The following is a 17,232-nucleotide window of genomic DNA, read 5'->3' as shown; positions in this document are numbered from 1 at the left end:
AGTACATATATAAATTCTAAAACACTTTCTTACTATTTAAATTTCACAAATAAATCTCATAGAAACAAAACAATCCTATATAATAAAGTGGTAATATGCAAATTGACCATCGCTATAACACAGAAGATGTGGTCAAAGATGGCATGCCCCCTGTGGACACAAGATGGCCACCACAAAATGGCCAGAAGGGGAGGGCAGAGGGCAGTTGAGAGGGACCAAGACTGCAAGGGGGCAACCAGGCTGGCAGGGGAGGACAGTTAGGGGTGACCAGACCTGTAGGGTAGGACAGTTGGGGGCAACCAGGCCTGCAGGGGAGGGCAGTTAGGGGCAACCAGGATGGCAAGGGAGGGAAGCTAGGAGTGACCAAACCAGCAGGGGAGGACAGTTAGGGGTGACCAGTCCTCCAGGGGAAGGCAGTTGGGGGCAACCAGGCTGGCAGGGGAGGGCAGTTAGGGGAGGGCAGGCTGGCAATGGTGGGCAGTTGGGGGCGACCAGACCTGCAGGGGAAGACAGTTAGGGGCAACCAGGCCAACAGGGGAGGGCAGTTAGTGTAACCAGACCAGCAGGGGAGGGCAGTTAGGGGCAATCGGGCAGGTAAGGGAGCAGTTAGGCATTGATCAGGCTGGCAGGGGAGTGGTTAGGGGGTGATCAGGCTGGCAGGCAGAGCGGTTAGGGGCAATCAGGCAGGCGAGCAGTTGGGAGCCAGCAGTCCTGGATAGTGAGAAGGATGTCCCAGATTGGAGAGGGTGCAGGCTGGGCAGTGGGACAGCGCCCTCCATCCCCACCCCGTGCACAAATTTTGTGCACCGGGCCTCTAGTTAATTAATATTTCTAATTACATTAATATTTCTTACAAAGTAATATTTGTATTTTTTTTCTCAACTAGAGTCATCAAACATTAGAAAAATTACCTAATATTTGCATAGCACTCCACACCTTGCAAAGTATATATTCACTAATTTGATTCTCATAATCACTGTCTAAGCTATTAACCCCATTATTTAGCAAAGACAGAGATTGTAAAGTGAAAAACTGGAACTGGAATCCAAGTATTCTAAGTCTGCTTTTTTCACTGATCCACTATTTGATATTTTTACATTCTAAAATACCATAATTTTTATGTCTTCCTCTCTTAGGACATCTATCCCCTCATTAGTGTACAGCTTTTATAATTTATTACTAGATTACAAATTCCTTGATTAGAATATGATAGTCAATCATTAACTATCTGGCAATGTATCCCCTCCGCCCTTTATCCACCCCTTCTTGGCTATTGGTATATGAGAAAGGAAACAGGACCATTTAAACTCATAGATTTACTTATCCATATGAAAAAGAATTTAAAACTCCACAGTCTAAATCACCTTCAAACTCCTATTTTCAACTGAGCTCAATATTATTTAATGAGTAGGAACTAAATAAAATTACATTGGAAAACCCCTGAGGCATTTACAGAAAATACAAGCACTTTCATCTTTAACCGATCTTTGAAAATGTCAATGACAGAAGAAAACCAAATAAAATTTATAAATGTGAAGTTGTAGCAATGTCTTATTTTTAGAAAATAGTATTATGCAATTCAGTTTACTAGTAGTCACTTAAAAAAATAGCACTGAAGACAAGTTATAATTTGTAAATAGACCTTTTTTGTTTCTAAGAATATTAATTTAAATTTCTAAAGTTACATTTAAACTAGAAGTGGTCATAAGAAAAGTATTTCAGTCTTATTTAATGTATAACCTATATACAAATAGTAAGTTCAGAGCTTAGAATATAGAAAGAAACATTTCTATAAGTTACAGTTAGTTATTACTTTACCTATGATTTTTCCTCTACAATTCCTGTACCACTTAATAAATATTGCCAGCATGGTCACAGGTAGTAATAGGAAAGCTTATCTACATTCATTACAAAAGCATATACAAATTATAGGAGTTTGACAAGAAAATACTACTAGAAGCAGAAAGCCAGATGTATGAAAGTAAGCAGATAGGATTATCAAGTTGAAGTGTGAATACTAGGCAAAATTAACAAATAAGGTGAAAATTATAATACAAACAAAAATGTATACACACACTTTGAATAATTATAAAGGCATTGTTTATTAAAATACAATTCATTTTCAAATTGAGCTATAGGCTGTTAAAGTGTGTATACGATTTTTAGGGGACCCCCTGTATAAATATCTCAATGTTTCTATTTTAAGAACCTCTTTGAGTTCATCCAATGATAAAGGCTCAATCTATTTTCAAGTAATTAGTATTACTTTAGTGACTGGACAAACACTGAAATTCTATAGACTGGCAGCTTGAAAACATGTGCCATTTGAAATAATGGAGTAAAAAATGACAGAGACGACAATTCTTCATATGCCAAAAATATTAACATTTTTCAGTGGATAAAGTTAAACAAAATTTTGAGATTACCCTTCATCTGCTTACAGCTTAATAATGTATAGAACATAGTTTAGCAATGCTTAAGTACATTTTCATAAAAGTATTAGAGCAAGTAATGTTAATAGATCATCCTTTTAATTTTCATCAAATTTTATTTATGGTTTATTAATGCCGACAAGAAATAGTTTATACATAAAGGGGAAAAACTTTAATGCTAAATGAATCAGAAAATCTGTTCAATTATCATTATCCCACTAATTAAGAGATTTTATTATCATTATTTAATACAATACTTCTTTAAAAATCTCTCGTGCTGAAACCGGTTTCGCTCTATGGATGGAGCGTCAGCCTGCGAACTGAAGGGTCCTGGGTTCGATTCTGGTCAAAGGCATGTACCTTGGTTGTGGGCAAGAGGCAGCTGATTTATGTTTCTCTCTCATCGATATTTTTTACTCTCTATTTCTCTCCCTCTCTGTAAAAAATCAATAAAATATATTTTAAAAATAAAAATAAATAAATAAATAAAATAAAAATAAAAATCTCTCGTAATACCACTTTTGAAAGCAATTTCAAGGGCTTGTTTTAAGAGCATAAAATTCACAATTTAGAATCTCCAGGGGAAAAAAATATTGATAATCACATTATTTCTACTTTTAACTTAAAATGTTTTTAATGTTCAAATTTAACTCAAATATTTTAAATATTTTGCATTTAAACTTAATTCAAATTTTTTTATAAGTTAATTTATTTTTTATATATTTTATTGATTTTTTACAGAGAGGAAGGGAGAGAGATAGAGAGCTAGAAACGTCGATGAGAGAGAAACATCGACCAGCTGCCTCTTGCACACCCCCTACCGGGGATGTGCCCGCAACCAAGGTATATGTCCTTGACCGGAATCGAACCCGGGACCTTTCAGTCAGCAGACCAACGCTCTACCACTGAGCCAAACCGGTTTCGGCAAACTTAATTCAAATTTTAACAACTATTTTTAATTTACAATATTTTAAAGTACATATTTCCTTAATAAGATTAACATTTTAGTGAGTTTTGGAGCACTATATTTAAGGATTTCAGCAAAATCAAATTAAGTGCTAAACTCTGTTAACAGGCATTTATCAAAAACTATTCATCATTTTATTACCACCATGGTCTACATCAGAATATACATATAAACTAAATTAGAAACGTACATCAATATATTGTATGATAAAGTGTCTCCTTTGTCCATCAGAAAATACAGAAAGGACATATTCACCAGGTTTCCCATGGCTCTCTCGTACCAAGAAGTCTCCTTGTTGTTTTAATAGATCTTGCGCTTCTATTCTGGGAATTGCACCATGGTACCACTCCTGTTCCATCAGGGGCTTCTCAACTATGGACATCCTTTCAGAGAACTTGAGCAAATATTGGGGGGAAAAGAACACTAAATTAGAAAAAATAGCCATTTTTTCTAGCAAAATGTAAGTCAACTGCAAGTACTTCTTACTTATGTTCCTTCCTTTAATTGACCAATGAAAAGTTATACAATGAATCTAAACTTTTCATAATTTTTAAAGAAATATCTCATGGAATGCTGCTGTTGAAGTTTAGCACAAATAAAAAGCCTTCAATATTTTAAGTTTATTTGTTTTTTCTACCTGTCATACATACCTACGCACAATATCAGCATCTAGAGTTAATAATACAGTCTCCAATGCAGCATAAAACAAATCCATATAATTCAAAATTTACCAACCAAAGAATTATGAAAAAGGGGGTATTATCAGAGAAATTTATCACAAAACATTTTTATTTAAATTATTTTTTTATGGAATTAGCTCTCAATTATACGGGCTGTGCAATGTCCATGTCATATGTGACGGGAGTGCTACCTACAGCTTCATATGATGCAGCCCTGCTGCTGTGCCTTCCCATTCTTATCCACATTCCCCTCACTTCCCTAACCATTACATATGCCACATGGATGGATGGTCCTGATCCTGTGCAGCGATGGTACATAAAACTTTAGGAGAAGTATCACTGCCAATGACCAACATGCAATTACAAACGTGGCAAAAACAAGGGAAGAACAGAAGCCATAAGCATGGCAGAAAAAGAAAATTATCCGTTATTTAAGAAGCCTAATGCTAAGACCAAATAGCAGAGATAACTAAGCTGATTATATTTCCTTGAAATGTTCCTAATGAATGACAGATAGAATCACATTTTATGATTACAAGTAAAAGTTTTTTGTTTTTAATTATCCATAGAAACTAAATGGCCCTAGGTGAAAAGAATATTTTACAGGTAAGGAAAAATAATGTGCACCAACTCTTAGAATTCTTAAAATACAATATGCATAATGTCTTAATTTATAAATTGGGAAAATTTGAATTAATAATAAATGAAAGGCAAATTTTCACACATAAAGTTTTTCAGGCTAATATGATAAACTGCATCTAGGGACAAAGTATGGTATCTTTGCAGTAATGAAAACTATCTTTAAAGACAGTCTTCAGTTTTGTACCACTGAAGAGGCCCAAACCTTATTGCTCAAAGTTTCATTTTATAGCACCCAAAACTCATCCTATTGATTAAAAAAGAAAACCTTGAAAAATCTCAAATAGACATCCAAGAAGAGTACACATTTGAGTTGTGATTTCAACCACTTATGATAGTTTATTCTTTAAATATATACATAGTGTAACTATACCTGGAAATTTTTTGTAAACTAAATAAGCTTTTTCCTTTTCATACTAATCATGATATAGTATTTTCCAAAGTATTAAAATTATTTAAACCCAAAAGTGGGTTTAAAGCCCAAATTATATAAAGAATAAGCTACAACTATAAAAGATACATATATACTAGTACATTTACATATGTAGATACATTGCTTTTAAAAACAAATGTATAACCTACACAAAACATTTTGTGTATATTATATAAACAGTTTATAGGTCTTAAAGTAGGTATTTCTTTTCCAAGATTTTATCACAATGTATCTCACAGCAAATACTTGTTGAAATATTTCCAAGTCTCGCCTATGGTAAAAGTGTTTCAAATGTGTACTCTTCTTAGAAGTCTACTAAAAAATCAATAAAATAAATTCAGTTGTCAGTTCTTTATAAAGAACTTGTTTTCATCATTATCTCTCAAAAAGTCCAAATAACAAACAAGAATGTCATGTGCTAAATTTCTTGTCCTACTTCAACCTATCTTTCCAAATTTGATTTATTTAAAATTGGGAGAAAGCAATACCCAGATTATTTAAGTAAGATGGGCATTTAAAGTACAAAAGCTCAGCTAATCCTCTGAGAAACTCATTGAAGGTTGTGAGGTAAGAAATATATTTGGTGAGAAAAATAATCTTTAAAGAGCATTGAAGTCTGTTTTTAAAAACAAATGAATAAGAAGAAACTTGTATTGCTATTTCATTGCTTTTCTCTGGGTTTATTAGCTTCTTCTGGGTAGGAAGGGAAGCTCAGAAACCTGTTACTTCCCAGCCCCTAAACAATGCCATTAAGAAATGTAGGTGGAAATTACTACGTATTTGTGGATGCAGGGAAATGTCAGACATGTCCCCTGTCTGGATCTATCAGATATTTCAGGGACTTCTCTGGAAGCATTAAAAGGAAAATGTTTATTAATATGACTTAAATAAAATTCCAATGTAATTTTGCAGGCTCCATAGAATATATGATGTAGGATGTATCAGCAACAACATCCAACATCCTACGAGCTATCATAATTACTCATTACCTCAAATGTCACATCTTTCTAAGCCTCAGTGGAAAAATAATTTTTCTCTCTTGATAGGTTACCTAAGTTTTTTGCCAGAAATATAGTGGAGTGGAAGCCTTTTTTTTAAATTACTTTTTTAGTAATTTTTTTAGAGAGAGAGGAAGGGAGATAGAGAGAAAGAAACATCAATGGGGAAAAAAACTTCATCTATCGGCTGCCTCCTCTTCGTCCCAGATATATATCCTGAGCAGGAATTGAACGTGACCTCCTGGCTCAACCACTGAGTCACATCAGCCATGCTCAGTATTAGTTTAGCATGATCTGGGTCACTTGTTTTAATCATTTGAGCAAAAATATAAAATAATAGATTTGCTCCCTGTGTAGTTAATTTATAAAAAATAAATCCTGATTAGCCTATCTTCAAAATTACATGTGATGATGCTAATGACTCAAAAGTTGCAAGTTTGAGCAGATTATTCCATCTTCCTAAACACGCCTGACTGTACAGGAGAATTCAGCGTGGGTATAGAAATAATATGATAAAAAAAATGTATTTTCTCTGTTGTTTTTCTAAATCTTAGTGTCTGGGGGGGGGGAAGTTGGTTGTAATTTTAGACTTTAAGAATAAAACAATTAAGGTTTAAAATATAAAATATTCAACCTGAATTAAATACATGCCTTATTAGAGGAGATAAAAAGTTGCTTTGCTAGACTTGAAGGAGAACTCTAAAAAATACAAGCAGTTTATCATATTATGCATAAAAAATTACAGTGCCCTATGAAAACAGTAAAAGCCAAGCATTATGATGCTAACATTATAACAAATGTACAAGTTAAATATAGCTGAATTATAATTATCTAATTTTCTAAAAAAGAAGCAACCAAGCAAATCATACTGAATATATTATTCTATTTAATGGAAGCATATTTTTATTTTCCAATACTTTTACTTCCTAAACTCTTAAAAAGTAATTCGAAAATAAAAACCCTAAGCAAATATATGAATTTTAAGAAGACAAAAGTTAAATATTCTTCTGATGTCTAAAACAACAATTATTTGGACCAAAATGTGCTTTATTCTAAAATATTTAGAATATTTAAAAATTTTTAAAGAACATTTTTCAAAGAGTGCTGCAATTAGAAGGGTGTTAATATATAACTAGCACACACAAGGGGCTGTAAGGTGAAGCTCAAAGTTGTTTGCTCAACCACATATTATAGAACTTATCCAATAAAAAGATGGCTCTGGAAAAGCACCATATTCTTGACAGAACTAGAATAGATCTCATTAAAAACAACGTGATTTAAAAGACTTCCAACAGAACCTTGACCAGTGTGGCTCAGTTGATTGGAGTATTGTCCCATGCACTGAGGGGTCACGAGTTCATTTCCATGTCAGGGCACATACACAGGGGGAGCACCACTCAGCCAAAAGCCAGGCTCAGCCAGAAGCCTCTCCTGCCTCCATAGCAGCACTAAGCCATCAGTGGAAATCCCCCAAGGGTTCCCAGACTGCAAGAGGGCCCAGAATTATGTGCATCGGGCCTCTAGTTCAGTCATAATAAGGATTAACCTTGAAACTATTACACCAACTGAACAAAAATAGACAAAAAAGGTAATTATTATATAACTCTATTTATGTGAAATATCCAGAATAGGCAAATCCATGGAGATCAAAAGTGGATTAGTGTATGTCAGAAAATGGGAAAGGGGAAGGGGAACTAATACTAATACTATGAAGTATCTTACTGGCAACACTGAAGTATTCTGCAACTACAGACAGTCCTCAGGTTACATCAGACTTGACATATGTCGTTTCATGATTACATCGCTATCTCCATTTATTAAAAAAAAAAAAAAAAAAAAAAAGTTCCACAAAAACCAAGATGGCAGCATAGGTGAACACTTAAACTGCTGCCTCACACAGTTTCAAAACTACGTCTAAAAGACAAAACACACACCATCCTGGACCACAGGAAAGTTACTTCGTGGAAATGCTAGAAGGAACGAGGAAAGTACATTGAAATTCAGGAGTGGCAAAAGGCTGAGATTTGTAAGGGGTGTGCAGGAGGCAGCTGATTGATGTTTCTCTCTCATCCATGTTTCTAGCTCTCTCTCCCTCTCCCTTCCTCTCTGTAAAAAATCAATAACATATATTAAAAAAAAAAACTATCTCTAGAACTTGTAATAAATTCTTAATCACATCTCCTATACTTATTTTTATGTCAAATCATAATAAATCAAGTGCTAGGAACTACTACTTGTCTGTAAAACTGTCGAACAATTACTTAAGAAAATATGGGTAGGAAATAGGACTTGAGAGTGACTTACTCTATCACAGTGTTTTTCAACCTATTTTGGGCAAAGGCACACTTGTTTCATGAAAAAAATCACGAGGCACACCACCATTAGAAAATGTTAAAAATTTTAACTCTGTGCCTATATTGACTATATATAAAGTAATTCTCTTGAATAGGAATCAAATAAACACAAAGAAAGTATTTTATAATTACTTTATTATGAAATATTAAGTAAACAAAATAGTGAAAAATTATAAAATTCTTGTCTTGTCTGCACCTACAGCACACCAGGCAACATCTCGCGGCATACTAGTGTGCCGCGGAACAGCGGTTGAAAAACGCTGCTCTATCATATTGCTTTGACTTACAATTATTTTTATTTTCATTTGCTATATAATGCCATATGAGATGGTCTGCAATAGTTCACAGGTCCCTCCCTATTCCCACAGAACTTCTGTGTACAGGAATGACAATGGCAACATCAAAGGGTGAAATATAAGTAGAAAATTTCTTTTATATAAAATATAATTTTATTCTTTTTGTTAAAATACCTAACTGACTTACTTTTCATATAAAAGATTATTTTTGGGGTAAATACTTATGGGAACATGTTTCATATACTCAAAAGGAATTATAGCAAACTAACCCAAAATATGAATGGAAATTTAAGTAATCTATGTTTAGGAAATAATTTCTTTTTCTAAATGAAACTAGGTCACAATGTCTTAAAAAAGAAATTTTAAAAGGTAAGAAAAATATTAAGATATTATTAAATAGAAACTTACAGAGATGGGGAAAGCATATAATTACTTACATTGAATATTGTTGCGTTGGCCAGTTACAATTGTAAGGCTCTTATTGTTAATAAAACATGGCTAGAAAAATTAAGTTTTACAGGTAATGAAGTGAAAAATATACTTTGGAGTTTTACTATATAAAGGGGATAAGAATATTTTTTATCTTGTTTGGCTATATAGCCACTATTACTAAAGATAACTAATGTTCTATGCACCATTGCAATATGCCACACCCAAATTTCAAACAGATTTCAATTTTATAATTAATGTGCGAAAAATTATGAACACACATATAAAATGATACATGTAAAAGTTTATATATAATAATCTGTATTATAAAAATGTTTCACTGGAAAAGAAATCTGTTTATACTATTCTTCTAACCAACTACAAAAGTTCATAAAATGTTGCCTGTAACATTTATTTGTAGTACAGGTAATTTATTATACAAGTTTATTTCTTTCCTCCTTGCATCAATGTTACACAGGGTTTTATTATATACATGCATGCAGAGACTCAGATACATACAAAAAGTTTAATTATGTACTCACTTTTCCATTTGTAAGGAAAGATATACATGTGATATTCATTGGTATATCAGAAAGAACTAAACAATGACTATTTTCAGTAGCACAAGGAATTCATCCTACTTACTGTTGAAGAGCCCAATACAGGTTTTGGAGACCTAATTATTCCAGCAATTGAATGACGAAAAGACTCAAGTTTGGATACCCTCTCCTTCCTTTCCTGAAGAGATTAAAAAAGAAGCTTTCAGCAATAGTAAACATCCAATATACATACACAGAGATGCTAAATATTAAGGTATTTATTCATAGTTCATGTCCCCCTACCATGTCTTCCAATAAAATAAAATGTAAATTTCTTAACATTAAAGATTACAAATAACAAAATGCATATAGACTCTATAGCATTTGACTTTCCTGTTCCCTCAATAAATGTTGATTAGGGTAAAATAAAAAGGAAATAGAATTTTTGTTCATTCATAAGATGAACAAAAATAAGAAATACAAAGGAAATTGATGGCGAACCAAATATTAACTGAGAGAGATACAAGCTACAAAGAACCAGTCTCAAACAGAAGATTCAGATACCACTGTAGTCTTGAGGGATTTTCAAGGAAACAAAATAGTAGGGGAAAAGCAGGAGGAGAATTACATAGAGCATATTTTTAGACAGTGAATTCCACTTAAGTAGCTGGAAAGTTTCCCAAAGATTTACATGATGATGACGATAACAACTACAACAATGATGACAACAGAGGAGGAGAAAATAAAATGAGGAGATAGTGGCAGAATGACCAAGCAGGCAAGTCCATTCAGATTGCTATTTGCCATGGAATGTACACTTTTGAGTATCATACACGACAGCTGAAGGAAACTTTTCTGTAAGATTTCAAATCTGTAAATTCAATCTTACAAATGCAAGTGAATGAGATAAGTGAAAGAGTAGAAAAGAAGAGAAAGAAAATAAATAAATGAGAAGTAGAAGATTAAAAAAAAAAAAAGAACAATGGAAAGCATGTGTGAGCATTTATAACGTAAGCATCAATAATGACTGCATATCAACTGGTACTCAGCAGCAGACAAAAGAACAAGATATACTATTGCCAACTACAATACTATTGTATATTTCCATGTCTTTCATACATAGTGATGATCAGTATTACTTGTCAGTGGAAAATAACTACAGCAGGCCACAACTAACATATTTTGTTTCCTATGTCTCCAATACCTAGTGTATGTCTCAGAGACATTTTGGCCATATGCTACCTAACAGATTCAAATTCAAATCTGAAATCCAACTTTTCTCTCCCCATTTACTTACTTTTATTGTATTTACTTTTCATTTTAATAGGTACAATATTAATAGTTCTTATTATTCTACTAATATATGCATATTAATAATTTAAAATAATCTTATGATAATCTAACAGAATAGATCTCAACATCTTTTTCATCAATTTACTTATATAACTTACAACCCAGGACTGCTGGCACCTAACCACTCGTCTGCCTACCTGCCTGATCACCAATAACTGCCTCTGTCTGCAAACCTGATCACCCCCTACCTGCCCTCCCCTGCTGGCCTGATCACCTCTAACTGCCTCTGCTTCAGCCCCGCCACCGTGGCTTTATCTGAATGACGTCTGGAAGATGTCCAGTCTAATTAGCATATTATCCTTTTATTAGTATAGATAATCAAAGGCAAATAAAGTTTATAAAACACTTTAACTAGTATCAGCTCACATGGTGCCCTGATATTTGTATTTCTACAAATAAGACATGAGATTCATTGGCCAAAGCTCCACTATATCTAGTAGTACATATCTGCTTTAAATAATAGTCTACCTAATAATAATACATCATGCTGAGCTAAATTCACTGACAGGCTGATTTTTGTATCAATGAATTAAATAGGTACTTAAAAAAATATGTTAATATTTAAAAGCTTCCTTTAAATATATAAATGGAGTATCTAACTCTGCTCGTTGGCCTGCCAGGGCTGGTAATGATACACTTATTATACCCTCCTCAACTAGAGAACTTTCTCTAGATTAAGGAGACAGGATTTCATTAGGACAAAGGACAGCCATTCAGAGTCAACATAGTTGGGGGCCAGTGTAGGGGAAAAGAGAAGCAATGTTATAAAACAATACCTTCTGTTATGAAATAATATTTGGATGCTAGGCCCAGAAAAACACTATCAGTAGAGCTACAAAACTATCTTGAAAGAAAACTTCTAGATGCAGTATCAGTTTCATATCTCATTTAAGAATAATTTTTCATTATTTTAAAATTAAATGAAGGTCTCTCGTTATATTTATGATATCCTATCTAATAAAGAGAAAATATGCTAATTAACCATCACTCCATCACAAAGATGGCTGCACCCACAGCTGAGACCAAGTTCTTGTAAGGAGCCTTAAGGAGCAATCAGCAGGGAACTGAGGCTACACCCTCCCCCACCTGGCAGGGCTTAATAAGGGACCTCAGGCCGTGCCCCCTGCCCAGAGGGACTTGATGGGGGACCTCAAGGTGTGCTTCCAGTCCTGATGCTGTGCTAGGGGATTTCAGGCTGTGCCGCCCACCCAGAGAGACTTGACAGGGACCTCAAAGTGCACCCCCAGTGCTGGGTCAGGGGAACCAGGTGGGGTTTGTCAGGGGACTTCAGGCCATGCCCGCATCTCCACACTAGGCCAGGGGACCCCAGACTGCACCCCCTGCCCGGTGGGGCTTGACAGGGGACCTCGGGCCTCACCCTCCACCCCAGCACTGGGCCAGAGTACCTGAGGCTGCACCCAGCTGTCTGGCTGGGTTGACAGGGGACCTCAAGGTGCACCCTCAGTGCTGGATCAGGGGAACTCAGGTCACGCCCCCGCCCCGCAGGCTTGATGGGGGACCTGAGGCTGCACCCTCCTCCCGGTGCTGGCCGGGGGACCTGAGGCTATGCCCCCCAGCATGGCGGGTCTTAAGAGGGGACCTCAGGCCATGCCCCCAACCCAGTGGGGCTTGACAGGGGATCTCAGGCCCTGTCCCCCACCTGGTGGGGCCTGACAGAGGACCTCAAGGCATAGCCCCCGTCCTGGTCAGGCCATGCCCCCATCCTGGTGCCAGGACAGGGAACCTGAGGCTACACCCTCTACCTGGCAGGGCTTGACAAGGGTGGGACTGGTCGGGTCTGGATCTAGCACAATGAGGGTGGTAGGAGCGGCTGGATCTGGATCTCACACAATTTGGAGGTGCATGCGCGTGGCCAGGGACTTTACTCTGGGTCCCGTGGTGAGCCCCAGACTCTGACAAGAGGAAGGTTTTAATATACATTTTACTAATTTTCTTTCATCTCTCACACAATATTAAAGGGCACAATATTAAATTATTTCCTCTAATAATTCCCCTTTTAATGTGCACGAATTTTGGAGCTATTTATGCAAAGCACCATGAAATTTGAAGGGATTGTTATACCTACAAGAAATTATAATACCAGAGAAGATTGTCTCCTGAAAAAAATTCTATGCTGTTGACAATTCCAAAATATAAATGAAATACTGCAGATATCGATATGTCCTTCATATAAGGAATGTATCTTATACGATAAAAGGCTAATAATCGACCAAACGGCAGAGTGACAAGTCATTATGATGTACACTGATCGCCAGGGGGCAGACGCTCAATGCAGGAGCTGCTCCCTGTTGGTCAGTGAGCTCCCACAAGGGGAGCCCCGCTCAACCAGAAGCCAGGCTCACAGTTGGTAAGTGCAGCAGCAGTGGTGGAAACCTCTCCCACATCCACAGCAGTGCTAAGGGAGTGGGCCTAAGCAGGCAATCAGACATTTTCCCGAGGGCTCCTAGACTGTGAGAAGGCACAAGCTAGCCTGCATGACCCCCAAAGTGCTCAAATTTTGTGCACCAGGCCTCTAGTTTATAAATAAACAAATAACTTAGTCTTTTGGAGATGTTGATTTGCTGGGGAGAATAACGGATGCATAGTTTCTATTACCATCAGGATATAAAATTTAAGTATTAAAACCGTTTCTAAATAATTTACCTTAGCAATTGGGTTCTATCTGATGGCAAATCATTTTAGAAGTATTCACTGCCTAATAAACTGGTTTGTCATGCTGTCTGTTTTCTTTAAATATTAAGGAAATTTATTAAGAGAAAGCCCCCTTGCTTAGTCAAGCATATTCATAAATAATAAAACTGGAAACCGGATGTGCAAAAGAATCATTTGAATGATTAAAATTTTGTCTTAAAATAACAATGCTAAGAAAATTTACAATATAACAGAATAGTATTTGGTGAACCATAGGTTGTAAAATGTCAGCTCATTAGGCTTGCTTTTTTTTTTAACTCTATATCTCTTAAATAAGATGACATCTCTAGGGAAACAGGACCCAAGCAGGAGGGGATAATCAGTAACTTTCCCATTCAATATCTAAATACAATTCATATTCCATCATGATTTTTCTCAAATATCTGAGCAAACTGGCCAAAGATATTATTTTATAAATTATCCAGTAGTACAAGATATACACACATTTCCTTATGAGGATCTCACTGACTCAACAATTTTAGACCTGATAGACTTTGCTCAGTAAAAAAATAAAATAAAATGATTTTTTTTTTTAAGTATACTATTATGAGTTAAATTATCTAGACTCATCTAAACTGAAATTTTGAGATTTTGCTTTTAAAACAGAGGGATTTCCTTGGCCAGTTGCTTAGTTTTTAGAGTGCTGGCCCATACAGCAAAGGGTTGCAGATTTGATTCCCAGTCAAGGATATACCTTGGTTGCAGGTTCAATCCCTGGCAGGAGGCAACCAATCCATGTGTCTCTTTTACTCTCGCTCTAACTCTCATTCTCACTCTTTCTTCTTCTCCTTCCTCTCTCCCGTCCTCCCATTCTCTCTAAATAGTAATGGAAAAATATCCTCTGAAGAGGATAAATAAATAAAACAACTGAGGTATATAATGATAAGATAGTAAATCTTTAACTTGTAAACATTAGCTACCCTAAACATTAAAACAAAACAAACAAACAAAAAATCACCCTGAAATAAAGTTTATTAAATCTAGAAAACTGGCCGAAAATTGCATTATTCTCATAAATTCTATAGAGAAATATTAAAATGTCCATATATGCACTTTTTAAATAATCTTTCCTTTCCTGCTCCAGTTTTTAGACCATATCTCTCACTAAAACAACACAGTGCCCCAGACCCATTGTCAGAAGTATAGCTGTCATCCCAAAGACAGTTTTTCTCAGCAGGAGCCCAGATGATTCCAGAGAATATACAGCAGCACTCACAGCTGGGCAGTAGCAAGGTCATAGGATTTTCTCCCTCTGGCTTTGCATGCACCTGCAGCACAGCAGCTGGAGCACTGGCTAATTTTGTCATTTGCTTTGCTAACCTCTATTTTCACACTAATTAGCACATGTGGTTTAAAGTGTTTTTTTTTCCATATTTTGGGGTCCAATATTGTTTCTTATAATAAAATGCCAGCAAAGAAAGAAGGAATTTCAAAGGCCACCAACTCCTGAGACAAAAATAAGTTGATCAAAATAAGTTTGTACAAAATAGGGCATGTATTAAAAAGACTAACATTGAAAATCACTATTATAAATTACCATGCCATAATTTTTATTCTATGACTTTCTTTTTCACAGAGATGTAACATAATAAAACTATAATATAATAATAGAACAATTATTACATTCAATTTATAACATTAAGTATGAAACTGTGGTTCATTAAGTATAAAGGTGAGGCATTATTCTGAATACCACATCTCTAGAATATTATAGGAAAAAAATAGAAAGTTTTAAGACTGAGGAATGCATATATGCACATAAACAAGCAAATATACATATTTTGAACCTGAAGCATTTAAAGGTTAAATATGACTGAAAACTAAAAATACTAACGACAGGTAAAATGATAACTTTTTTTTTTTTCATTAAAGATAAAACAGTCATCTCGGGGAGAGGCCTCTGAATATAGACATAGGAAAGTTTGGATCTACATTTCAGACATGCTTTATTCAGCGGATTACCAATTCACTAAATCTCAAAGTAGTTCAGTGAGACACAAAGGAATTTCTTTAAGTATTTTCAATCACATGAATAAAGCTGAGAGTAATATCACTATTGCTAAAGTTTTAGAGTTACGTGAGAGATAACAACCACAGTGCACCACTTCAAGTGCAGTTGAAAAAAAAATACTGACCTGGTTAAAAAGTGGCTCTAACACCATGTGCGACCACCATGTTCACTGTACATGCATTGTTCTGCACATTTAATCGTCTATAACACTATACAGTAGGTCCTGTCATCCTCATTTTAAAGATTAGAAAGACAAAGTGTGGAGTGGTTCAATAACTTTCCCAAGAACAACACTTTACTTAGAGTACTAATTCTTATATTCAAACCTATAATGTAATTCAAATAAAATAATTTCTTCTCTTTCCTACACTAACTGGGCAGCAACAAGACAATTTCTAGAACCAAAGGATTAAAATCTGGAATTTTTAAAAATTAGCCTCACTGCTCTAAGAATTATACATAAGATTAAAAAATGTATCCATAAACTCCCTTGATGCTTTTTAAAGGTACCAAAAAAATCAAACAGCTGATTATGATTAGGTTAAAATTTCAGTAGGGTTTCAGAATTTTTAAAATAACTTATTAATAACTACATGGCACTAATGATATGCCTCAATACAAACGTATTTCTGTGTTCTTACATAGATCAAAAAAACATAATTATCTTGGACTTCAGAGACATTATTACATAAAAACAAAATGATAAACTGGACAAGATGATACCAATGGATTTTATATTCTCTAAAATTTTTATGACTATAAATCAAGATAATAAGAAACTTATAAATGTAAAAAATTGTTTTTAAACCTATAAATAGTACTTATCCAATGACTACAAGACACTAATACTTAGAACACCACAACTTAAATATTAAATGTGGTAACATTAAAAAAATAAATTATGTTTCTATTACAACTCTCTTTAAATATAAGAAAAATATATGAAGATGTATAATCATTGAATTTTTTTTTAATTTAAATTCTCTATTGTTGAAAGGATTACATATGTCTTGTTTTTCCTGCATTCTTATTTGAAGGCCAGAATTTGTTTTTCCTAATATAATGAATCTGAATGAATGACAGCCTAAAATACAGGGGCATTAATTAAGGGACCTGGAAGATGTAGGTGATTTGATTTAAACTGAAAAATAGGTTCGAAATTAAACCATAAGAATTTATTATAAACTTAATGTTGAATTATATAGTTATATATCATATTAAAAAGCTTTATCAGATATTATCACTGATCATTGTTAAAAAAAGAAACATTATTTTCTTTTGCTGACAAAAACTGAAAACAAGGTAATATTGGGCTACCAGCCAGTAAGGAAACTGAAGCACCATCACAGAGTTTAAACTGAGCAATGCTTCTCCTCAGATATCTGATAA

The 17,232-nt window shown here is 34.8% G+C and overlaps 1 protein-coding gene across 18 annotated transcripts in view; it reads right to left on the bottom strand.

Annotated features, from left to right (window-relative positions):
* Nucleotides 1-17,232, bottom strand: part of FER (FER tyrosine kinase) — a 242,510-nt gene that overhangs the window by 137,111 nt on the left and 88,167 nt on the right. For 15 of the 18 annotated variants that reach the window (XR_004982824.2, XM_036408936.2, XM_045571831.1 and 12 more), the window contains 2 exons: nt 9,874-9,966; nt 3,590-3,793 (listed from right to left, as the gene is read on the bottom strand). Coding sequence is in view for 16 of the 18 variants with exons in the window: in XM_036408936.2 (XP_036264829.1) it covers nt 3,590-3,793; nt 9,874-9,966 (297 nt within the window). In the remaining 2 variants the exon portion in view is untranslated. Of the gene's footprint in view, nt 1-3,589; nt 3,794-9,873; nt 9,967-17,232 lie in introns of those variants that run through there. The other 3 variants (XM_036408945.2, XR_004982828.2, XM_036408948.2) reach the window with 2 other exon arrangements.

This window comes from Pipistrellus kuhlii, unplaced genomic scaffold (genome assembly GCF_014108245.1).
Source record: "Pipistrellus kuhlii isolate mPipKuh1 unplaced genomic scaffold, mPipKuh1.p scaffold_m20_p_4, whole genome shotgun sequence".
Classification (NCBI taxonomy): domain Eukaryota; kingdom Metazoa; phylum Chordata; class Mammalia; order Chiroptera; family Vespertilionidae; genus Pipistrellus; species Pipistrellus kuhlii.
This window is presented reverse-complemented; position numbering and strand designations above follow the sequence as displayed.